The sequence below is a fragment of the Phoenix dactylifera genome, chromosome 12, assembly GCF_051530095.1.
Source record: "Phoenix dactylifera cultivar Ajwa chromosome 12, Ajwa_hap1_PhDact_Kaust_v1.1, whole genome shotgun sequence".
NCBI classification, from domain to species: domain Eukaryota; kingdom Viridiplantae; phylum Streptophyta; class Magnoliopsida; order Arecales; family Arecaceae; genus Phoenix; species Phoenix dactylifera.
The window spans coordinates 17,683,682-17,709,439 of record NC_143201.1 but is presented as its reverse complement, the minus strand read 5'-3'; the positions used below and the strand labels follow the sequence as shown (position 1 = coordinate 17,709,439).

At 38.2% G+C, this 25,758-nt stretch overlaps 2 protein-coding genes across 6 annotated transcripts; one reads left to right on the top strand and one right to left on the bottom strand.

Moving 5' to 3' along the window:
• Nucleotides 1-222: 222 nt before the first annotated feature.
• LOC120111879 (cyclin-C1-1-like) lies at nt 223-14,168 on the bottom strand. 5 transcript variants are annotated; one of them, XM_089926775.1, is made up of 10 exons: nt 13,932-14,069; nt 13,731-13,837; nt 8,929-9,002; nt 8,532-8,571; nt 7,355-7,417; nt 6,395-6,513; nt 5,661-5,775; nt 1,448-1,492; nt 660-807; nt 223-559 (listed from the first exon to the last, which is right to left on the bottom strand). In XM_089926775.1, exons 5-10 carry the CDS (start codon nt 7,411-7,413, stop codon nt 431-433), a joined length of 615 nt encoding a protein of 204 aa, XP_089782901.1. In that variant the 5' UTR covers nt 7,414-7,417; nt 8,532-8,571; nt 8,929-9,002; nt 13,731-13,837; nt 13,932-14,069; the 3' UTR covers nt 223-430. The 5 variants fall into 5 exon arrangements, with proteins under 5 accessions (XP_089782901.1, XP_088564835.1, XP_089782900.1 ...); XM_088708709.1 differs by having other exon boundaries at nt 7,373-7,417; XM_089926774.1 differs by lacking the exon at nt 8,929-9,002 and having other exon boundaries at nt 13,932-14,092.
• Nucleotides 14,169-16,934: 2,766 nt separating this feature from the next.
• LOC103709393 (uncharacterized) lies at nt 16,935-20,817 on the top strand. Its single transcript, XM_008794696.6, has 3 exons — nt 16,935-17,068; nt 17,197-18,027; nt 20,012-20,817. The coding sequence occupies exons 2-3, from the start codon at nt 17,241-17,243 to the stop codon at nt 20,506-20,508; spliced, it is 1,284 nt and encodes a 427-aa protein (XP_008792918.4). The 5' UTR covers nt 16,935-17,068; nt 17,197-17,240; the 3' UTR covers nt 20,509-20,817.
• The last annotated feature ends 4,941 nt before the right edge of the window (nt 20,818-25,758 follow it).

The window sequence follows — 25,758 nt, the reverse complement described above, 5'->3', positions numbered from 1 at the left end:
TCAATAAGAATAAGATTGCTCAACCTAAACCTAGCAAAAATAATTCCTTGCAAGGAGAAAAACTGGAAATTATGAACGTAAACCTGAACTAGTGAATCAGGTAATTATGAGTAAATCAGCATCCATCAGTGTTTCCTCACACAACTTACACTAATCTAGGCATGTCATTTATATTTGAAAAACATACAAACTTATGCACATGTGATGTTATAGCTCAGAAACTAACTGTAATACTCTAAAAACCATTAAGTAGGAAACTGAAATTCTTACAATAAGAATTAATCATCAACGATGGATTCAAATAAACAGGCTTACATATTTCCATTAACTGCAACAATTGAGAAGAATGAATAATTCCAATTGCAATGGATCAAAATTTTTAACATCCAGCTAATAAGTGCATTAAGTCAATTGAACATGTTGGCCTTGTTCAAGCCTTTGTGGCCAACTTGCTCAGAGCTGGATTTATCCTCTCCTCTGGGATACCTTTCTGATGCTCACCACCTGCAAGTGTGAAGTAGTCGTAGAAGTCCAATATTTCCATGGATATGTTCTTGACCTGCAAATCCCCGCGTAGGTAGAATAGTTTCAACTTGTAACCAGACTCATACAGGAAATATCAAGCATTTGGATGAGGGTCCTAAGATAGCAAGGCTTACAGCATTCATGTCGACACGAAGCTCCTCAAACCATGCAGTTGTCTCTTTATCTTTGAGCACACTACCGATGTATATGCAGGCCAGTGCAATCATATATGGAGGGTATATAAGAATAAGATCCATCTTATAGGTGTCATTTACAAGGCCCCTGCATGTAATGGACATCTATCAGCACAGAATTGATTCCCCTTTATCATCTAGACAGCATGATCACATAATTTAACTACAGTCTAGTAAAATAATAATTAGAGAATACCTTGGGGCCCAAAATTTCATTTCAATCCGAAAACCTATTTGCTCTTGGAACTCCCAGTAAATATGTTGGACATTACCATAAATTTACCCGACATGGAGTTTTCAAATTCTTCTGATGGATAACATTTCAGAGGGGGGTTTCCTTTTGTTTCTAGCAAAAATGGACATATTATTATCTGAGCAATACACCTGAATTTAGTAGGTTCAGGCTTATATTCAACTAGTGTCTCTTTCACTAGTGTTGCTTTGGTTTATTGCCCAATTTTCCTAGTAGCCAGTAAACAACTTAATGAAGGTTGAACTAAGAAGCAGACCTAATGTCACCCTCTTATGCCATCTTACAATATAACTGCAGTACAAAGAAACACTCGCCAGGAAAGAATCACCTAAATCCCATTATCATGAAATATTACTCTGCTAGATCTTTGGCAAATTAAGACTGGGAAAAAGGTCCATAAACAAAGAGAAAACCTTCAGGACGTATAAGAAACTACATCAAATGCTTTCAAAACAAAATCAGATTAAATGCTTACCAAGCAACTTGTGTCAAATCTGTTATGCCAGCATCCTGCAATAACCTGATAAAAGAAAAAAAATTTAAGTCAGTCTCCACACATTTTTTTTTTAAAGTGGAATAGTTGTACAAGTATGCTTGTCACAGAAAAAATACCATTTTTCACACCACCATTTCAGGAGGATAAATTTTACAATGTTATAGAATTTACATTTTTTAATTATTAAGGACCTAAAGATCTAATTAAGGTTTATATAATTTTAATATCCTTAAGAATAGGCCCCTGTTGAAACTGTTCTCTGTGTTATAACAGAAATAAGGGCAGTTATTTGCTTATTTCACTTCAAGACAGTTTATTTGGAATAAATATGTTGGCTCATGCCTGTTATTAACTGTTGTAACAGAAATAATAAATAATAATGGAAAATTGGGTCTTATTTTCTTCAATCAATATTCATTGAATAAAAATATTATTTTAGTTGGCATGAAGCCTTTGGCCCCATCCTGCATGCTTCCCAATGAAAATCAACAATGATCCTTCCAGAATAAAAATCCGCATCGTTGATCAAGATCTACACTATCTAAATTGGGTAGAAATCAAATATCATTTATTTTGAGTGTCCCTTGCCTATGCATGAAGTTGGAACAAAATGAGCACTAGCAAAACAGCCAGCAGGCAAAACCACATTGTAGATCATATTTTGTTAGATGATCTTGATCTAGACATCTTAAAACATACTAAGGCCAAATATAGTGGATCTGGATGCTTCTAGATTATAAATCGAATAAAGCTGCTAAAACAACTTTTCTATTCGCTGATCAGTTCACCAGTCATATATGGCAGTTCGAGATTGGTGTGATACATGAGAGGTAGATGTGTGTCAGGTGGTTCAGCATTCCTTGAACACATCATTAGGGCTTGATTGGAAGCAGTCATCATTATCATTTTTCTAGATAAATTTAAGCACAGTATCAAGTTAATACTGTGTCATTCTGCATATATTTGTTTTGTAGGTAAAAAACCTCAAAAATACATATTTTACTCTAGCCAATCTGGAAAATGCAAATTATTATCAATGATGTGGATTCTTCATTTTGATATTGATTTTCATTTGGAAGTATTCCAGGCTAAATGCTCTTAAAAGCATTCTAGCTTTAACATACATATACATATATAACCTTTGGAATGTGGAATGCATGTAAGAGGAACACAATTAATTTTACCACTTGAAGCAAGCTCCTTTTGCATGGATTATGGGCCCACAAAAATTATTAGTGAAATATAAAATATAATAAGGAAAGACAGAGAGTTCGAACATGAGAGAGGCACATGTTTGAGATAGAAGGGAAGAAATATAGATTGATCTCTCTCTCTCTCTCTCTCTCTCTCTCTCTATCTCTATCTTTCTAAAGCGCTAGTCTTGGCTTGCTAAGCTTGTTAAAGATAAAGGAAAACAAGAAACCCTAGTTCAAAGAGGGCTGAGAGCATGTACAGGAGAGGCATGTCTAAACCGATAGGAGTTGTAAATCCAAGGCCATCCTAGTGTTCACAGCCTTATTTCTCTCCCAAGCAAGCCATTCCCGCATTCATGGCCTCTCTCTCCCTCTTGCTCCCTCGCTCTCTCACAAAGAATTAATGACCCTGAATGGGAGAAGCCCATGGAAGTAATGAGAAAGAAGAGAGCCACTGTCATCCCTCATGCATGTGTCCGAGAGAGGGCGTTTGGGGTGCTATGTGGAAACGAGAGAGAGCAATGTTCAAAGCCGATAGATGTGAAAGGCTATGCCTTAAAGGGTCAGTGCACAAACCAGATAAGCCCTTAGTCCCTTCAAACCTCTAAGCCATTGGATTCAATGTAACAACTACTGTGTTATTTAACTTATAAATAATCTTAACTTTGAAATCAAATCTATGACAGACTCCATAGCTCTTCGCTAAGAATGCTTGTTAATAAACATTAGAGAATATTAAAATAGTCAAATAAATATTATATACATATAATTCCAATATATCAAGCTATACCAAACTGAAACCAAGCGAGATAAACCAAGCTTGAGCTTGGCTGATTTAAATTCGGAGCTCGAAAATCCAGCTCAAGCTAGGTCATTCACCAAATGAGCGAGCCGAGCTCAAGCTGAATGTCGAGCTGAACAAGAGCTAGCTTGCAAATAGCTCATGTGTTTTGATAGCCCTAGATATTGATACCTGTTCAACACTTATGACTGATACTTAAGTATTCTAAAAGGCAGCTCAGGGCACCAGCCTCCCGCCATTGCTGAGTCTAGAGACAGTTAAATGCAGCCTTACCCCCGCATGCAAAGAGGCTGTTTTTATGTTTTGAGCCTGTGCCCTCCAGGTCACAATGGAGTAACCCTACCATTGTGCCAAGGCTCACCCTCTCTAAAAGAATGCCCACCATGGATCTCGATCTACGACCACAGGTTAATAGCCTTGTGCTCCACTTCAGTTGAACCAGACAGGCTTGTTATGTTAAGTATTCTATTTTTCAAAATTAAGAGAAGTGCTCTAGATACACTCAAGATACTTCCCCAACACCTTTAACAATGAGGGAGTGAGCTTTTTCTTTCTTTCTTTGTTTAATGAATGCCAACCTTTTAATGATGAATGGTAATTTTTGAAATTTTGTGATGTTCATACCATAGTTTGGACCATGGATTGAGATTGATGGATTGAATCACAATTAAATTATGGGTTTGTGGAAGTTAACGCATCATATAACACATGAACTATGCTGTTTTGAGAGACCACTGTCCTTTATGTTTTTTTTTACATACACATATGTTCACTGTCATATTGTATCCATATCACATACTCTAGCATTCCATATTGTATCCACATATCCATATCCCACATGTCTATGCTTCATAGTCCTCAACTGATGTTACAAGAGTTGTGGCAGATAGCATGCTTGTAAAGGAGACAACAATTGATGCTGATATTAAAGTGACACATGATTGCTTGTTATATTGCCATGCTATCTTAGGACATCTGCAGCGAAGTTTGACCACCGGACACAGGATTTCATGGTTCCTTGGGATGCTTGAGTTTCCACTTCCTTCAGTTTTTTATATGAGAAAAACAAGAATATGAGATATCAAATCTCATCTTCACACTCATGACCACTGTCATTAGACAGTTCTGGTTGTAAAGAGATCAGGTTTAAGTCTTGATCATTCACATGCAAGCACAACTCCAACTAGGCCAATGCTGTCATATCAAGACTGTTTTGGATTTTTACTTATCTGATTGCTGTTCAGTGTTGAACCCAAGCTGTCAATATGACCAAGACATTAAACTATGCCTCTAACTTAATTCATTAACCAACCATTTGTGGAACTGACTCCCAGCAATATATGAATTTTCAGGAAAGTACCAAGCTTTTTTCAGAAAGAGGCCTAATTGAGGCTACCCTCACATTGCCCCTCATGCTAACCATCAATAATTCTGCTGATGTTACATGTGGAATATCTGATCCTTTTGCAACAAGTCAAATCACAAACCCCACATGTTTGTTTTCATATTATTTTTCTTAGATTTTTAAACCTTTAAAACATGTCCATAATGCCTTAGTTTAAACACCTCACCTTATACCTCTGCTATTTTAACATTACCAAGAGTATGAATCATACATGTAATGGACCCTAGGTCTATTATAACTATTAAATATAAAAAACCATATGTGTAAATTTTGTTGTATACATCATATTGCACTCGGATGTTGCCAGTCATTTTACTCCCCTTATAGCTATTGTGCTAGAGCCTTTAAGTCATTCATTAATGACTAGTTTGTTCTTTACATTTTGAGCTTTAGATCTTCTTTTCAGTTTCATCCGGTACAACAAAATGATTGAGATGATAGTCTCCAAAGTAGGCAACATGCGAAGTGCCATCTCTTCTTTTCTGTATAAGATGTATTGTGTCTCTAGATTAGAAAAAAATATATCTTCCCATGGTATTCTGTTGTATTGTTTGCAAAAGCTTTGCACAATAGTTGTCCAATAGTCTGTACAGGGCCCAAGTGTCATTGGTATGAATATAATATGTGATACTCAATACCAAAAGCTACATAAGGAAGATTCTTAAAATGATTTAACAGATATAGAATAGGTGCATCATGCAAAAGTAAAGATAACGACATTTGAATTCGCATAATACTAATTCAATTTAGGAAAGAGTACGGCTTATAATGATTGGGAAAAGAAAAACTTACTGAAGTAGTGGCCGATAAGGATGATAAACAACTAAATAATAGTCAAGGGCTTCTAGAAGCTTCATTTCCATTTCAAGAATGTCCTTGATTTCGAAGCGGTACTTTTCATCCGAACCTGTCATGTGTAACTCAAATGATGGTTCTAGCATATATATATTACATGCAGTGGCGGAACCAAGATTTTCCGAGAGGGGAATGATGGTAATAACTAATAGTTTGCAAATATATTTTCAAATCAGGTTGTTAAAATTTTAAAGAACTAAACTGGTCGCCTAAATCATCTATCCAGTGGAAATACCCTACAAATTTGTATATACCAACTTAGCATCGTAATAGAATTTAGCTTGTAGATCAGAAAGGTCCACCTACTAAATGAGTCTACTTAGGAGAAGAGAACGGTGGATAGCAAATAAATACTGCAACTAACAACTATAAGTTTGTTGAGACATTTTCAAAAAACCACATTTCTGTAAATTAAACCTATATAAGTTGCCTATTTAAAACATACTCGTAGATTATTGTCAAATAAGCTTTTAAAGCAATCCAAAAAAGTAGGAAACTTCACAAATAACAACTTAGATTCGGTCAGTTTCAAGACTTTGGAAAATTGCCTCCCATGTGCCCCCCTCCCTCCAATGACTACAAAATTAAAAAAAAAAAAGCTCCGCCACTGAATACATGTAAAGATCATGGTAGCCTCAAAAATAATAGGCATAGTAAAGATAAGTAGTTACACATTTTTTTAATGTAAAAGACAAGAAGTCTAGCCTGCACTGTGCTCTCTTCTGCCTTGGATGCAAGGTACAAGCATGTGGGAGCAACTAAACGTGGATCATATTCTGTCATGCTCCTCCTGCAATCAGAATGCTACTAGTAAATATAACTTGGAAATATTGTGTGACAAATGTAAATTGGAGAAGAACATGAAGAAAGATATCCTAAATTGTAAGACCTAGAGTTGGAGAAACAAGCTTTATAAGCACAAACAATTCATTAAGGAGACTGCAACAATATAGAGAACAACCCAGAAAAAAGAAGATAAGCATGGTATAGCAGACACAATTAGATGAAATAAAAAAGTGGCAAAATATATAATTACCCTTTAGTATTAATAACAAATTGGAACTGGTATCTAAGACATCAAAACTGAGCATAACAAGAGCTCAGAAACATTATGCAAGAAAATGTTCATTTAGTGGCAAAGTGGCAAAAGAAACATAGCTTAGGTCGTAATATCCACAATTAGAGAACCAAGACTTCTAAGAACAATTCATCAAGGAGAACAGAATAATGTAATGAACAATCTACTCAAGAGACACTACGTGACTATGTTGTATTACAAGTACTGTATTTTAAGCACTGTCAAGTGTCAATGAGAGTTTCGACATTAAATACTTGCAGTCACTTTGCCCTTTCTTTATTTAGAGAAAAAGAGTGAAGCAGTACACCAGCATAAATATTAAAACAAAACCTCATTTTTTAAAGTTTTTTAGACAAAAATGCAACAATTTTCATTTGAGGTTTCGACATTAAAATATCAGACAAGCTCCTTCCACTCTTGAAAAAAATAGTATGTCAGCCAAATCTCAGTAGCATAATACAACCGTATATTAAAGTAATTCCAACAAGAATACTGCATGAATAAAGCTAATTGAAGAATAAATTTAATGGCACCCACCAACCCCCTCCCTTACCAAGAGATCCCAACATACCTAGTATAGACGCGTCTAAGATAAGTAACTGCAGTAGCCATAACCCTGAAAAATCATAGATGAATTAAAATTGTTCTAAAGCTAAATCATTTGCAACAGTTGACAAGCACACATTAAAAAAAAAAAGAGGTGCTAAAATAATTTATATTTATGAGGTGAGTAATCCAAATGAAGCAACAAATTACATGGTCATATAACAGTTAATGCCATCAAATGGGTCTAAGTATGAAGAACCAATTTTTGAAATCTGGACTAGACACCAACTGGCTTTGGTGTCCAGGTCACAGACCAGCAGTTTAACTGCAGGTCAACCCACTAACCCAGGATATAAATAATTAAAATAAATAAATACATTAAAATAGTAGTAAGTTTAAGAAACTAAACAAAATATGGAGAAACATGAAAAATTTTATAACAATATTTCCATTACAGTGCTTTTTAATTATTTTCAAGGTTAATTGATGCAACTAAAATATTTCTACACTAAGTACACGTAATATTAACATTATCAAAAAAGCAATAACTTGAGAGCATGGTAACATTTGGCTAAAATAGAAAAACTAATTGGTCTTTTAATTTGTTGTCTAAACAACCACTTTACAAGGCATAGAATAGGAAAAAGATACACTAAGTACTTTGTAGCAACTATCAGTTGATGATTGAGTCTTGTTGGTGTTTTTCTGGGCTAAGGATATACATATATACATCATTTTGCATATGGATTGGGCAAAATCCAAAGTTGCCCAGATAATATTTCAGATTTACAGTTGGGATACATAACTGACCCAAACAAGTTATTAGCTTTTTTTTTTGGACCCAAACCCGATATACCAGGCAGGGTTCAAGTCAGGTTAGTGGGCTATTGGTCCCCATTTCCATCTCTACTCATTAGTCTTTGAATATGCTCATGGCCTACAGACATCATCAATAAACGTGATGCCCCTTTAAGTATTGTTATAACTGAACTTACTAACTGATTTGAATTGTACCATGCACATGCCATGCATTGTTCTGAAATTACTACTGAGAGAGCAAAACCAATGCATTGAAGATGACTGTGCAAGGATCAAAAATCAATCAACAATTTGAGCATTATAGAACAGAATTCTTGTTTAACTGTCTATATTTTATAAGATATAACAGCAATACAAGATCTAACCTTTGCCTCACTTTAACTTGCTGAGCCAACTTCAGAATATCTGAAATAATGGTTATGATCACAATCAGTAGGAACAAAAGAGAAGCAACTTATGAAGAAACAACAATATGAACTATATTATATATGATCACAAACTTTTTGCCTTTTGCGAAGAATAGATCATCAACTTTCAATGGAATCGATCCTTACATAAGTGTTCATCTCAAATAACCAACAAATCATGTAGCTTTGTAATTAAGTATTATGGTGCATTTACGAACAGGAAAAAGAAAAACTTGACATGGGGATAAGTCATAGAAGAAATTGTAGAAACAACTTTAGACCTGACTGGGGCACAACCAATAGGCCCCACACTATCACTTTGGACTCCTAGATGAATCTTCTTGTATTATCTAACCTACATAAAACCAAGTAGTAATCTTCAGGTGTGCCCTCAGATTTCCATCTAGATCCTATGCTTCCACTTGTCTCCTGCCAAGTACAGCCAACTCATCTAAATCAATACAAACCCCTTCTCCCATGAGAAAAATGGTAGATAATTTCACAGACACAAAATAAAAAGAAAATAAAAGATAGTAGACTGATAGAACTGATACTTTACCTACCATCTGAAAACCCAATTTATAGCATATTAAGATATGCCTAAAGAGCAAAGGAAACAGACAAACAAGTGCCGCATATTGAGAATACAGCTAAAAGATACAATGGAACCCACAACACAAGAAAAGCCTAGAAAATGAACTCAAAACTCATTAATTTTGAGAAACATATTCGTATCACTCTTTGCAGGCAAATCATAGGTGTAACCTATTTGACCCATTAAAGAATAAGGTGGGTTATCATTTGTTAGTGCCCTAATATTCCTTTTTATATGTTTTAATTTTTAACTGTTTTTCTGTTTCATGACTCCCATCTTTTCACATATGGGGGTGATATCTGACTCAGGTTATCATTCTTACAATCTCTCTGCATCCCTCAACCATCCTTAAAATTAAACTGGGTATCAACAACTCAGCTTCACAGATCATAACTTTAAACTTCCCTGGAGAAGTTGCACCCGTTATGACAGTGATCATAAATTCTCCAAGTACTTTAAGATACAAATTTGTAGAGGGTTCATTATCCTTCTTTGAAATCGTATCAACAGTAAACAGTTTTTGCTGGTATGTGCTCCAAATCTACGTTTTGTGTCATGACATACTTGAAGCATTCCAAGCAACCTAATTGTTTAATAAGCCAAGAAATAGTCCCCTAGACGCCATAATATAATGTGCCATGTATTATTTTTCGGAAATAAATAGTAACTGCCCAAGAGAGAAGTAATAACCTTTTATGACAAGGCCAATGAAATAGTAAGAGAAGAAATTCGAGGGGTGGTAATATGCTGAAAGCATGACAAGTTACAAGCAGCTGACGCTATCCATAATCCAGGATTAGGACTGTCGTAGAGAATGGTTCTTAGAAGGGAAGTTAGAGAGAAGGTGGGGTTGGCGTTGTGGATTGTTCTATGTTGACAGCTGAGAAGAACATGAGAGACTGCAATGCAATTCAGATTCTAACCACATTGTTATCTTCTATCTGATCTGATATAGGATGAGAAAAATTAGTTGAACATGGTTAAATGATAGTTTAAAGAGGAAGATGCAAAATGTTGCTGAAGGAAAGGAGTCCAGCAAGATCACTGAATTCACAGGAGTGCCTAGTTTCAAAAGCTATCTTAGTGACAGGATTGCAAGAGGAGGCAACCATGGTATCCGGAGCAGATTACACTGTTAGGGATTCTGTCCAGCGCTGGCGGAGCCTCCCCCCAAGAGCTGTCCCTGCAGTGAAGTGCACAAATTCTTATGGTTTCAGCTTCCTTAGTCCTTACATTTGCAAGTTGCATCATGTTTATCGCACCTTCCTCCATAGCTATTATAACCTTAATCTTAAACAAGAAGGCTGATTTAATCTATACAGGGTTGACCACAAGGAACATGGTATAATCCATCATTGAAGATATTTAAAAATGATTACGTACCTAATTTTTACTGTCCAAATAGAGGCCAACTCCCAACCTAGTGAACTATTTGATGAGTAGAAAAACTTACCTTCCTACCTACTCAGTTCAAGCCTATGCAAAAAGAGAGCAATCTAAAGGGTCCAGGTGACGAAAGAAAAAGACAAGGTTTTAACATGCACTAGCATTTGATCTTAAATTAATAACCAAAGAAAATCATGTCCATATGCTTCACCAAACAATGATGATTTGATCGCACGCATATAAATCTTACAAAAAAAACTATTACTGCAAAAACAAAACACTATAGTTAACACAAAACGGACATGTTACATAGACATGCCTGATTCATTTAACAACGGTATTAAGTAACTGTTTTATTAGTGTCTCTTGAACACAGGATGTTGTTCTAAATATGTTCCAGTAATCTAGTGACTCAAAGGTAGCAGAAGACTTTTAGGAGGCCTGAAATTCTTGGACTTGGCATGCAATATTCCAGGAACTATAACTGTTAACTCTATATTCAGAATAATCCAACAACTATTCTTACCTACAAAAGCATACTAAGTGTATGACACCGATAATTCATTTTGGCAGAACCATTCAAGTAAGAGAGGTCCAATTCAGAGGGCAGGGATGATCTTGTTAAAATCTTAAATGAACTCAAGAAGCAAGCAAGCGTATATGATGCACTATCTATTAGTCAACTTACAAACAAATATAAATGATTCCATGAACTGGTATCCAATGCATAGGACACCACACAAAAGGTGCATGTATTTACATATCCGATATACATAATCTATGTAGAGAACCTGAGACCACATAAAGAATGAAACAGTGCATGTAATTATAACAGGCTAAGCATGTAGCTGCTGCAACATGTACATAATGCACAAAGTAAACATCCTACCTCTCTTTAACATTATGAGAAATCACTTTCATATTATCCTCACATATAAGTTGAAGATCAGATTAGTCCTTGCTCCAATCAAATGAATCTTACTCTTTTAGATACACCCTAAATGGTCTCTGCATCTTTCTAAACTCTAATATCTGAGATATTCAGAGTCAGAAAAACTCATCTGTAAAGAATGGTAGAACTATTTACTTTAAGAGGAGAGACTGAAAGAAATTGATTAGGATGAAAGTGGCTTAGCTCTTAATGCAGTTTTAGAATTATTTTATAAAGAAATTACAATTAGCTGGTTGAAAAAGAGAATTATAGATTCAACAAATTCATTCTGCATCAAGACTTTGTTAGCGTTTCATGGCCCTGATCCCTAAAATGAAAGGTATGGCTTTGACCACACTAGATACATATACTAAGTAAATGGATGATAGGGGATTTCCGGTGCATATTAAATGGCATATTATAGCCAAACCATGATTGCTCTTTATTTTTCAAATTTCCTTTTTATTGGTCCAGCTATCTGTGACTCCCTCTGTAGGACATCAATATTCGAGAAGCAATTTATCTTTAACTAGGATGGTCAACATCAAGGATATGTCATCACTTCAAAAATTGATGTAGAAATTTGAAAGAATGCGAGGGAACACAAAAAACTATTTTCCTTGTTTAGAGAAAGCATACTATAAAGCTGTTAGATGCAATATTCTTAAACAGCACTGAAGGATCATGTTCCAAGGAGTATATTGAGATTAAAAAGGAATCATATAAGCGAACTGGGGCTTGCCTCAGTGTTCACACCCCACTGCTTGTCAACTAGAGGTTCTGGCTTCCATTCATAGGTGGTGCATCCCTAGAAATCTGAACTTGGATAATTGTAGGGCAGCAGGGTCTCCCTTCCCTTATCTCAAAAGGGGAAGTGTATAAAGAAGAAAGACAAAAATGCTTGTTGTAGTTTTAGCTTTTCACTTGCAAAGGAATAAAACGAGAATTGGCCTTAAAGTCGAACTCTTTAGACTTGTCATGGACTACCTAATACTTGATGTGCAGGACAAGGCACATGAGAAAAGTGAATAGCATAGTATAATTTGATGAGAAAAAATATGGCCCATTAATATATTCATAGAATAAAGAAAGGTTTTTTCTTTAAAGGAAAAGAACTTACCAGACCCAAAGAGGTCAGAAGGAATGAATTCTTAGAAAAGCAAGGCTCAAGTGGAGTGTAAAAATAAGTCTCATAACAAGAGTGACAGCAAGAGTGACACCTATCCTATCTTGAACCTGTAAAAGAATTCAAAAAACTACTCAAGCACATATAATAGAATAAGACTGGCCACAATGGCATGGGATGGTACTCTTCAGGGTGTCATGTTATTGGACCCTAAAAGTTTTCTTTCTCAGACAGGCCAAGAACATCATCCAATCTAAAATATCGGGTAATGAGGAGGGTCTAAAAACTCAAGATGGGTAATGTGAAGAAGATAAATTTATGTTAGAAATTATCTTCAAAATCATTTATTTACTCATCATTTTTCTTTGATTAGGAGTATATGGTATTTAAAAATTGTAAATCCTTGGGAAGGATAGTTTGGTTGCATATATAAAAGCAAATAATTGAGAAAATCATGAGAACTACAAAATTTTGTGAAGGGTAGTTTGGTTGCATATATTAAAGCAAATAATTGAGAAAATCATGAGAACTAAAAAATTTTGTGATTTGGCTATTCATGAATTGATGATCAGTTACATCTATCTATTTTTACAGATGATTGCAATTTGTCGGTACATACAAAATAATCCTCAAAAAGAATTCATTGTTTATTGCGCACTCTAATCTCTCTTTTTTACCACAGTTCTCCGAAATCCAAAAACAGGTAATTCCCTAAACCCATAACCTCCAGAAACCATCCAAATTCACAAGTCATGATAAACTGTTGATACAGCCAAGATATCCTAATTGAATAAAAAAAACTAAACCAAGTATAACAAATTTGAAGAAACCCATAAAATTAATCGACTTTGCAAGAAAGATGAAACCCATCCACCATCATATTGTTCATGAATCAGTAATTACACCAAAGCTAGAATCTTTAAACATCCCGTTAATCAAAACCCTGGAAATCAATAGAGTTTGCTAGGAAGATGATCGCATCCATCACCATCATATAGTTCATAAATCGGCAACGACACCAAAGTTGGATTCTTGAAGCATCCCATCGAATCAAAAAAACTAACAAAAGCCCTAGAAATTGAGATCAGGAAAATTGGTGCGCCACATGTTTCAACTTACAGAAGGTCATGTGGATCTTGATGAGCCTGAATTCCTCTTGGGTGAGACCCTTCTCTTTGTCAAGGGGATGAACGACGTCGACACCATCGGGATCGAGGAGCTGCTTGCTGCGAACGAATTCATGGAGACACGGGACATCAGAACGGGGGAAACGGGAGCAAAGAATCGTGGAAAGGATTACCAGTGGGAAAGAGGTCTTACTGGTGGGACGACGTCCAGAAGTTGGCGGCCATCTCTTCGGAGAAGAAGCAAAGGAGGAGGAGGAGAGACGCGATGGGAAATGGAGGAAAGAAGGGGATCCGACCTCTTTCCCTTTCTCCCCAATAAAAAACCGCTCGCAAAGTTCACCGAAGGTAGAGTGCCATGTTGCTTAAAAAAAAAATCTAAGGGGCCAAAAGTGAAATCCTAAAAAAATAATGATTACTAACATTTTTAATCTTTAACTTTTTTTTGTTTCTCAATTTAAAGAAAAATAGTTGATGATGCAACTCCAATTGTCCGAATTACCTTTGGTTCATGCATTTAATAATGCAATCAATTCCACATGGCTTAGTGTTTGATTTAAAAAAATTTACATCATTCGACTAACTATAGAAATATTTATGGGCCACCTTCAGTTAGATTTTGTATTATTTAGACTAGATTATCAAGTAAATCTTATTGGAAACTGGTTACAATGCATATAAACCAACTTGCACGTAAGGATTAACACGTATTAGAAGCTAATACATCTTTCTCATGAAGTTATTCAAAATTTATTTAATGTGTTACATTTTTTTACCTAGAGAAGTTTTGCTATAATTAATGCATCATTATGAATTTAGATTTTGGTATGGAAATTTTATAATGCATATAATTGTAGAGATCTCAGGTCAAGAAGTTTAGCATGGTTTAAATATCTCATAAAGATATACAAGTAATAAGATACATATGGGATCTGTAATTATTGGAAATTAAACCTGATGTTAGGATTGGGGAAATCACTAGCTCAGATTTGTCCAGTCTGCATCCCTTAAAAACTCCTATACCACCTGACATTTGGAGCCCAACCCTGCAAGCTTATTTCATCGTGGGCCTTTCCACATTAAGAAATTGAAGCCATTAAAAGCACTATTTTGGGCTCGCGCAGGGTTTATTTCTGTTGGTTGTACTCATGCTAGATTGACGTGAGCTACTAAATAAAAAATAAAAAAAAGGGGTCCATTTTGCTAATCCAACTCATCTGTGGCCTCAAGGGACTAGATGAGTAGACTAAGAAGTCCCATAAGTTTGCATAGGTATATATTTAGAAGCTTAATATATACATCAACTAAGTAGTATTATAGCTTATTTTACATTTGTACATCTTGCTTCGGTGACTTTGATAAGTTGAGCATGCTATAAGTTTGCATAGGTATATATCTAGAAGCTTAATATGTACATCAACTAAGTAGTATTATAGCTTATTTTACATTTGTACATCTTGCTTCAGTGACTTTGATAAGTTGAGCATGAGTCAAGCTTGATTAAAATTTGAAGCCTCAAGCAAGCTTGAATCAAACTTGAAATGAGCATGAATCAAGCTCGAAGCAAGCTTAACAAAAGTTTGAATTTATTTTAACTAGTTAAGTGCTATCAATCCATTTAATATAGGTTCGAGTTTCTATTCCAAAAAGAAGTGCTCAAATTAGGTTTGCTTAAAATTAGGCTTGATAAAAAAAAAGAAGAAAAAGATAAGCTTGGTCCCAAATTTTAGGCCTATAATTGATTTCAAATCAAGCTTGATCCAACTCTAGCTCTAGGTTGGTCTAGCTTGGCTAGATACACACCTAGGTAGACTTGCAATACTTACACCAGTTCTCAAGCAGAGCAGTGCATTTTAATTCAATAATATTACCCTAGGCAAGAATAATAGATTATTCATCTGTCACCAAGTGGTTACCCTGGTCAGGGCCCTTCCCTGGCTCATGCCTAGACCACTCCTTCACCCACAATGATGACCCACCACAAGTTCTTGTTAGCGAATCAATAACATGCTACTAGTGGCAATAGGTTAGGTTTGAGTTAGGTCAAATTAACATTGGGTCAAAAAAATCCTCACAATAGAATTTAGAAGAGTAAATTCATATCCAACCCAGTTATTGTGTCTTTTCCTAGATCATACCCACCCAGCTAATCCCTTTATGTCTCAACTCAGCAATCGCAGACTTTAATAAATAAAAATAAGATTAGGATGAAGGTAAAGAGATTGGTTGTTTCAATAATGCAATACTTCCAAAGCCATCCGAAAAGTTCCGTATCGGATAAATAAAATTTATGATGATCCTCGACCTAATTGTTTAAAGTTTTAGATTGCCGGTCCATAATGTAGTATGCCTAATATGCATCATGAATTTTATGTAACATTAGATGTTATTATAGGTAACCCCTACCTTATCCATTTTAAAAATATATAATTTTTTTGAAAATCTATATATATATATAATTTTTATTTATTTTCGAACTATGAATACATGATGTGGGTACAATACACCACATATTATGATAATAAAAAAATATTTAATATAAAAATAAATAATATAATTATGGCTCCAAGCGTGGACTCCACTCGGATCAAGTCATCAAAGGCTACGTTCCTGCAGGCTGCCGCCTAGCGTACTGGTTCCACAGACCTGTCGGACACGTGTCCCCTCTGCATGCGGTGTTCTCTATCCTCCACGTGGCAAGCTCTGGACTAACTAGGCATGGCCTCCCATCGCGACTCGTGTCGATGCCGCAGGCATCGCGCGCCAGGCCGCAGGAAGAACGCCGCACGCGGGGTCGCGGGACTGCCACGTGTCGAGTCAGCCGTTCTCAGCCCTTTTTTTTGACCACGCTGCGACCTCCACCCACGCGAGACGGACACGCCAGACGCCCTCAATCAATTACTTCCCCATAATCTTCCGAAACACCATAATAAGCCATCGACGAACCGCCACGTACCCAACAAAGAGAATCAAGCACCGGGGTCCACTATATACACGCCATGCCGTAAATCAAAACGTACAGATGTCGGCTATATGGACCATGAGAGGAAAATGGAATTTCATCTTTGATGGCAGACGAAGGGATAATTTTGAAGAAGCGGATGGAACGGGGAGAAACGGTTTCTGCGAACTTATGTAGACGCGAGTACGTGTCCGCCGTGGAGCCCATCTCCTACCATCACCTTGCCACGTGGCATCTCCTCCGGCGACGGGTGCTGGTACGAGGGGCTCCCTTCTCCGCCCTGGACTCCTCTTAAAGGCCTTCCTCCTCGTCTTTCTTCCTCTCTTTCTCTGTAGAAGTTCTGCTAAGTCCTTCTCCGTCTTGGACTTCTCGTAAAAGCCTTCCCTCCTCGTCTTTCTTCCTCTCTTTCTCCGTAGAAGTTCTGGTAAAGAGAACAAGTTCCAAATCCAAAGCCTACGCCTAATCTTGGAAATTTTTTTTCCTTTTGCTTTTTTTGAAGGTTCTGAGAAGTCATGGAGTTATAGTGCAGATCCGAACCCGTTAATGGATGGAAATATGAGAAGAGTGCAGTTTTCGGACCCGGAGCCGGCGGACGACGGAGGAGTCGAGCTCAGCCTCGGGCTCTCCATTGGCGGGAGCTCCCGGAGGGCCTCGAATCCGGGTCCGGCCCGTCACGGGTCGGACACCTGGTTAGGATCCGGCGAGGCCGTCGCCGATTTCGGCGGGGGTCTTCGCTTCGACGGCGGAGATCCTTTCCGGCGGCGGGAGGGGAGGAAAAATGGGATCTTTGGAGGCGGCAATGAGGTTCCGTCGGAGGATCAGGCGGCGCTAGAGGCCCAGGCGCTGAAATCGAGGGCCAGAGACCGGGCGGCGAGGGAGAGGGAGGCGCTCGTGGCCGACCAGTGGAGGCAGAGCGATGGCCGAATCTCCGGCGTTGCTCGAATTCCTAGCCCTAACCCTAATCCGGTGGCGTGCGGGTCGCATCCTTTTCCGGCGATGGCAATGCAGTATTCTCACCACCATGTGCAGTACGCACAGGTCCCGAATGGGCTCGGATATCCCGTTGTCATGCCATGCTGGGCTCCGGCGGTGTCGCCGGCGGCCGACGAGGGTTCGAACCGTTCCGAGAGGAATGTGTTCCTGCCGGTGGCTTGCCGGGGTTTGCCGGTTTCCGTGCCGGCTCTGAACGCTAATCGTGGCATCGGTAAGAGTTGCTCTTTGGACGTGAAAGGTGGGAATGGCATTGGGGTCAATGGAGTCCCTTCGTCCATTGATTCACTGGGGAGCAGCTCTTCAGGGGTTTCGGATCATTGGAGTGGTTCGTTTCGAGGTAAACATCTCTTCCCTTCTTTGGATTTTATTTGAATTTTCGATGTATTCTGTATTATAGATCTCTGAAAAACGTTACTTATTTACCTCAAAGTTTGCATCTTTGACTACTCTAGAACTAGATTGTTCTCGGTTCTTTTGTATGTAATTCTGGAGTAAATTACCACTCTGTTCAATTTTCTTCTGAATTTTGGAATGCGACCCTTTAAATGGGTTGGCTTTGCTGAAATTAAATTGAAATGGTTACAATTTTTGTTTGTGGATTCTTGATTCCTTTGGTTTTTTTTAAAGAAAGATTCTTGTTTTCTTTGTTGAGTATGACTTTTGACCATGAGACACCAATAACCTTTTGGACAGCAATTAACCTTTTGACTGTTACTGTAATTGAACACCAATAAGCTCTTGCAACAGCGCTTTGGCTCTCTGTTTAGTTGTTGACAAAAGGTGAATGGCCATTGTTATTTTAATGGTCTGTTGACATTAGAGCTTATATTGTTATATTGCATAGGTAGGGTTGAATTGCTTCCTTTTATTTTTAAACCATGCAAGGAGTTCCAAAAGAATGCAATGTACCTTCTGATGATTGGTGGATAGTGAAGCAACTCACGAATTAGGTTTATTTATGCATTGAAAATGAATATTTGAGCACCATTAACCAAATGACATCACTGTATTGAGCTCTTGTAGTGCCCCGTCTATGTACCTCTTACACTGCACTCTTCGCTTTATGGCGTTCAACACACATATTCGATGGATCCTATGGTTGATTGATAAGGGCTGTAATGTTAGTGATGCTGTCGATCAAAATTCTATGGTACATATCATTGCTGCATTTGGGAATAATTCGGCTGGATATAATGATCCAGAATTCGGGAAAATCCAGAAAATTAGCAAAAGTTCAAAAAAAAGCTCGGACCCCAAAGAATTAGAAAAATAATAAAATTAAGAAGATAGACTTTCTAACTTATTTATAAATTTATTTATTTAAAAATAAGTATAGTGGAGGAAAAAGTAACAAATGATGGCATAGAATATCATGGCTCGCTACAATATATGGTATCATTAATTTGTAACACAAAAATTTCTTAAACTAATCATAAATAATTGCTGTATAAATCATAAAATTCATGTATAATTCAAGAATAATCGGATAGTTCTAGATCGATTCATTTTTGGATAATAATTCGGAGAATCATTTACTAATTCAGGAGCTCTTCAATAATTAGGAGAATATTGTAATTGTAACAACCCAGGACCTCACCCAAAATGGCTAGCCGGAAGGTATTATTTGGGTTCCTTGATCCTGTATAAGTATCCAAGATCTACCCAGCGAATAACCGATGTGGGACTAAACACGCCCGTACGGGTCCTCACATACTTCCCCCGTTCAAGCCCTGACGTCCTCGTCAGGCTAAGGGTTCATATCTATTCAAATCTAATCACAAACACCACGATTGGCCCGTGGTCAGCCCCAATGGATCCATGCTGCAGTGTCCCCCAGTCCACATAAGTTATGGGCCGGGTCCGCTCTGATATCATTTGTAACAACACAGGACCTCACCCAAAATGGCTAGCCGGAAGGTATTATTTGGGTTCCTTGATTCTGTATAAGTACCCAAGATCTACCCAGCGAATAACCGATGTGGGACTAAACACACGCCCGCACGGGTCCTCACAGTAATTATGGTAGATATTACTTGTGAGATCACTAGTATCATATTATTTCTCAATTCTTAAATATGAAAGATATTATGCCTGAGATCTTTCAACTCGGGCAGCAAAATGCATCATCATATGCATGATTTTTCTTTTTTGAAAGAGAAATGCAAATGATTTTATAAACCCTCAAACAGTAAACATTGCTACGTGATAGGGGTGATCTCAAATGGATCTGATTATGTCATTGTTCGTGTTTATATCTTAAATTCTGCACATTAGGTTGCTTCTCTGCATCTAGGACTACTCACTGTTCCTTGGTACCTCAGGATCGAGCATCAGCAGTGATGCAAGGAGCCATTCAACAACCCATACCATGGCAGAGAAGTCTGGCTCGCAACTTTCATCACAAGTCGGCAACCTGCAAAGGCATCAATCTCACCATGCAGCATCTTCATCCCGAGTCATCGAAGAAGGTAATGAGAAGGCCGCCTGCACTGCAGGGTCTAGCTTGGTGCTGAACTCAGCCACTTCAACCAAGAGGAAGCTCGATGGCGTTGCCTCTGTGAACAAACCAATCTCAGCTGCCGAAGATTGGAACCTGAATGGCTCATTCTCTCTGCCTCGAATGCCCTACGTATCGGCTACCGGGGATGGGCCCAATGGAAAAACTGTCACTGGGTTTCTATACAGATATACGAAGTCGGAGGTCAGCATTGTCTGTGTTTGCCATGGGAGCTCCTTTTCGCCAGCAGAGTTTGTGAGGCATGCTGGGGGTACCAACATTTCACATCCCTTGAGGCAGATAATTGTTGTTCCTTCATGAGTGGGTAGAGAAGAGTTCTCTGCTGTTCTTGTCTTTCTGGAGTCGCTAGGCTTCTGTCAGTGTTATCTTTTTTGTTGTTTGGCCTTCTTCTAGGTGTCAGGTAGTTAGGTAGATAGCAGCAATAGAGATGGGTGCTGGTGTTGGAGGAGAAATTTACTAGTTGGCTGTTCAAATTAGAGAGTAGATGGTAGTGTAGGAGGGGAAATTTCAGTAGTTGGCTCATCAACTTGGATCTGAAAGACGCTGTATAGATCTTTTCTATTGGAGCTCTTCCTAACAATGTGCTGATGAGGCTTTCTTTCTAGCAAATTCCTGGTTTACCAGTTTCACTCTTACACAGGAAAAATGCCACACAGATGCTGGGAACACAAAGTTGCCTTTGGATTATTAGCAAGTGTGATGCAGTGTTTTAACCTTTATTTTTGTGAAACGACCTCATCCGGTAATCTTTAGAGAAATGACTAATTTTATTTTTGTGACATGATCTCATTCGGGTGGATGTTGGAATCCCTCACGGTGTCAGCTTCTTAGCTGAAAATATTGAAGAAGACTGAGAGGGCTGTTTTTTCTGTTTTTTTTTCTGATACAATAGCAGGACCTGCATGAGTAGCTCAGAAAAGAGAAGACTCGTGATACTTTCAAAAGATGCCTTTTGGATGATGTACTGCGACCCAGTTGGAAGGCTCAGTCTCTCATCAAGTTCCAGCTTTTGCATGATGGCAATTCAGTAGCAGACACGATAGAGAGAGAGAGCACAGATACAAGCGCTCGTAAACACCAGCCGTGCCTCAAAAAATTGTATTTCTTTTTTTTTTTTTATAATATACAAAACCAGTTTTTATAGAGTATTAGGAGGCTGACAAAGTTTGGTAAGGCTGACTAAGTTTAGCACAATCAATCACAAATCAATTAAGATGAAGTTTGGTAAGGCCAACTAAATTTGGCACAATCAATCAATCAATGGTCCTACAATGATTTTAATGTCTTCTTTCAAACTCAAGATGGTAAAGTGGACACTAACTTGAGTTTGGAAACAAGAGATCAAAAGATGTCAGGAGGATGAGCTTTGGTGAAGATGTTCGCAAGCTGATCAGCCGAAGCGACAGGATAAAGACGAAGAGTGCCCTCCTGTAATGATGACACACAAAATGACAATTGATCTCAATATGTTTGGTGCGCTCATGGAAGACATTATTGTGAGCAATCTGAATGGCACTATAACTATCGCAATAAATTGGAGTGCTCGACTGCTGAGGAGCACCCATATTTTGGAAAAGCTAACGAAGCCAAAGAAGTTCAGGAATAGTATCAGCAATGGCTCGATACTTAGCTTTAGTGCTAGAGTGAGCAACAACTGTCTGCTTCTTGCTTTGCCAAGAAACGAGAGAGTTAACCAAAGAAAAGAAAACTAGTGGTAGAGCGACGATCAGTAGGGTCACCGGCCCAATCAGCATCAAAATAAACCTATAATGTCAGGGATGAGTAAGAAGAAAAATGAAGTCCATGAATCCATATAGCGTAAGATGCGAAGAACAATTGCATAGCGAATAGAACGTGGAGTCGTCATGAACTGGCTGACAAGATGTACAACATAGGCAATATCTGGTCTGATAACAGTGGGATAAATGAGGCTCCCAACGAGTTGTCGGTAAAGAGTAACGTCTGGAAGGAGCTCCCCATCTCTAGCACGAAGCTTGACGTTGGACTCTAAGGGATTGTCAGCTGTCTTGCAATCAGTAAGACTAGCACGAGAAAGAAGATCAGAAGCATACTTGGCTTGGGTAAGATAATGGTCGTCAGAGGCAGGAGACACCTCCAGTCCAACAAAATAATTGAGAGAATCAATATTCTTTGTCTCAAAGTGCTGACTCAAAAACTGCTTAAGCTCATGAATATCAGAAAGATCGTCACCAGTAATAATCATATCCGTCGGACAACTTTGTGAACTAGGTCTTGAGTTGCTTTTCACAGGAGACTGGTAACGCAATAAGAAATCATTTTTATAAGAAAGAAGATAGAAAGATTAATGCTGCCTTTGATCATTAGATGGTTATGAAATTTTGGAGAAAAGACACTTGGGCTATCTTTAATTGCAGAATAGGTTTTGCACCAAAAAAATAAATAATGCAGAATAGGTCGTGATTGGAAAAGAGACTAATATATCTTGATGAGGATAAACCTCGGGAGTGAACCTCTAAAATGCAAACAAGGTCAACTGGTGGAGAGTGCTTCAGGTCTTCTGATGGTAAACAACTGCCATTAGACGGGTTCCATGGCTGGTGACATTATATCATTTCTCAATCTAATAGCACAGATTGTATCATTATAAGATTGTTGATGGTTGTTACTCTGGCATTAGTTGGATCACTAGCTCAACTCTAAGCAATATAATTCTTTTCTAACTAGAAGGCAAGTAAGATTTTGAAACAGCTAGGAGCGGAAACAAATAGAATTTTTTTTTTTGTAGGATTTGAATTATAAAGGCATTAGAACTCCTAATCTATGTGCATATCACATAGGCAATGTAACGAACCAAGACCCCATCCAAAAAGCTAGCCAAAAGAAGTTATTTTCATTCTTTAGTTTTGTGTAAGTATCCATGATTTTCTCAATGCATAATTGACGCAAGAATAAGTAAGTGCTGGCAGAGGTTCTTAGATACTTTTTCCATTTAAGCTTTAGTATCATTGTTAGGCTACAGGTTCAAATTCAATCACAGACACCATATCATATTTGGCTCTCAAAGGTTGTGCTGTAATATCCCCTAGTTAATATGGATTGTGGCCTAGGTTAGTATTGACACCATTTGTAATAATATATATTTAGTGCCACATTAGTTATGCATAAAGAAGACTTTGAATATTTAGATAAGGTCAAGAAATTCAAATAATAACTTTTGGATAGCTTTTTGGATGAGTTCTTAAGCCGCTACATATGGTATTAGAGGGAACTGGCCCATAGTCCATAGGTGACCAAAAGACATTGCAGCACAACTTTTTTGAGACCGAGTATAAGCCAATTATATTGTAATATTTGTGATTGGATTTGCATTTGATTAGATTTGAATCTTTAATATAGTGGGCACACTAGGGCTTAAAAAGAAAGAGTGCAGGAGGACCTGTGCTATTATGTTTTTATTCTCTTACCGATTATGCACTAGAAAGATCTTAGATATTTATACAGAGGCGAGGAATCCAAGTAAGAACTTTTGGTTAGCTTTTTGGATGAGGACTTAGGTTATTATTGCTTGTTCATATAATTTTATGCAGAGGATCACATTTTGAGGCTTTTGATGATTCAAGCTAAATTTGGAGCCATATGCACATTGTAAAAATGGATTGTGCTATCTTGGAGTGATCATACTTAAAGGAGTTGTTTTAGTGTAGAGGTTTGATGTTGGCATTTCGTTCGAATGTTTCATGGATTTTGATATGTAGGCTGTTGATTTGAGTGTCACTGCTGCTCTGTCGAACGATATTGCCTTTAACCTCATAGTGTGCAATTGCAAACCATCAAGGCTCATTCCACTTAGGTCAGTCATCTTAAAGCAGATTCATTGTGTGCCGGTATTCATTGTGTGCATCAATGTTAAAGCAGATTCAGTAGCTCTGCTCGAATTTCCAAACCATATTATAGTAGATTTACACCTAGAGTGTTCATCATTTCTATGAATAATTGATTTCCAAACCATATTGTATGCAGCATAGAAATAGATCATAAGAGTCCAAGGCATATTGTTCTTATTGGTAAGGGTGATTGGACGCTTCAATATTTCTTATGTTGAGGTGATTCAATCTCAAAAGTAATGTATGGATTCTGTTAAGTGTGGGATCATTGAAATTTAGTTTCTAGGTTGGAACCAATTGTTTCTTTTGTTTAGCCTCTGCATCATATCCAAAATACGTGACGTGCCACATAAAAGCGGAACGGTAATCCTTTTTCCTCCCCTCCCGCTTCGGTCCGACTCATGTCCCTCAAATCAGCCAACCTGACTCTAATTACGCTGGCCTACCGGGCTGTCTTTAAATAACGGTGTTATATTCTATCAACATAACAACGTTATCACGGCTTTTGGCAGCCCGAGTTAATATTATATACAATAATGCAAAAAAGATAACGAATGGAGAAATTAACAAATATGCTAACTTCCAATCTGGCAAATATTTGTTCATACAGCCTTTTTTTTACATCAGCACTACCAACCTAACCATCACCAAATTGGCTGGAAGCGGGTTGGCTGGGTTTCTTTGGGCTTCAAGCCGAGTCTAAGCCTATTACAGTTGAGGGTTCGGCCCGAGCCCCATTGAAAACCCAGCCCAAACCCCAAATGGTTTTCATATGGTGGCGACAGGGGCGGCAACTGCAGGGCAGATGCAGTAGAGATGAAATCGGAGGGCTTGTTTTGGGTGCAGCATAAAAGGAGAGAGGACCCCCACTTGTTGATTCAGCGCCCAGGTTTGTCTTAGCCATCTTAAAGTAAACTTTGATGATAGTGCTTTTAGTAATGAGATAAAGCAGAAGTGGGTTTCATGATCAGAAGTCATGACTCATAGGTCATTGCTGTGGGCTGGCGAAGCACAGATAGGCTGCTAGCTATAGGAGAGAGCTCAAGGCAGCATTGGCAGACATCTCCTATGCGAGACGGAAGTTGAAGGTGGAGCGTATCATCCTCGAGGGCGACTCGACCATGGTGATCAATTGGCTATGTGAGGAGGGGGATGGGAGTTCTCTACTCGGCGATATCCGACAAATGGTGAGAGACTGCAGTGCCTTTCATACAGTGTATGCGTATAAGAAGGCGAACAAGACTGCCAACTGAGTTGCATCTTATGCAGCACAGCACTCCGGAGGAGTTCCATGGACCGACTAGAATATCCTTCCTCCACAGTTATGCCAAATTATTGCTTTTGATTCTGTTGGCTGTAACTATATTAGAATAAGGCAAGCAGCCATTATAAAGGGAGAGAGGGCTGGTAAAGTGGCCGTACGAGCCGAATGGAGGAATTTTCGGAGAAAGGGGAAGAGGATGGGGCGGAGATCACGCGGGGGATAGGGAACTGGCCTCCACGCGGAAATCTGTCCTGGGCTTCGAGCCTGCAATCGGACTTGGGCTTCAGGATTGGACAAACTGAATCGGATTGTGTTTGCAAGGGCCAAGGCCGACCAACATTTTGGCAGAACAACCTCAATCAATACCTGACCCAAAACTGAAACTCCCCAACGGGTCTCATCCCATTTCCAACCCGTTAC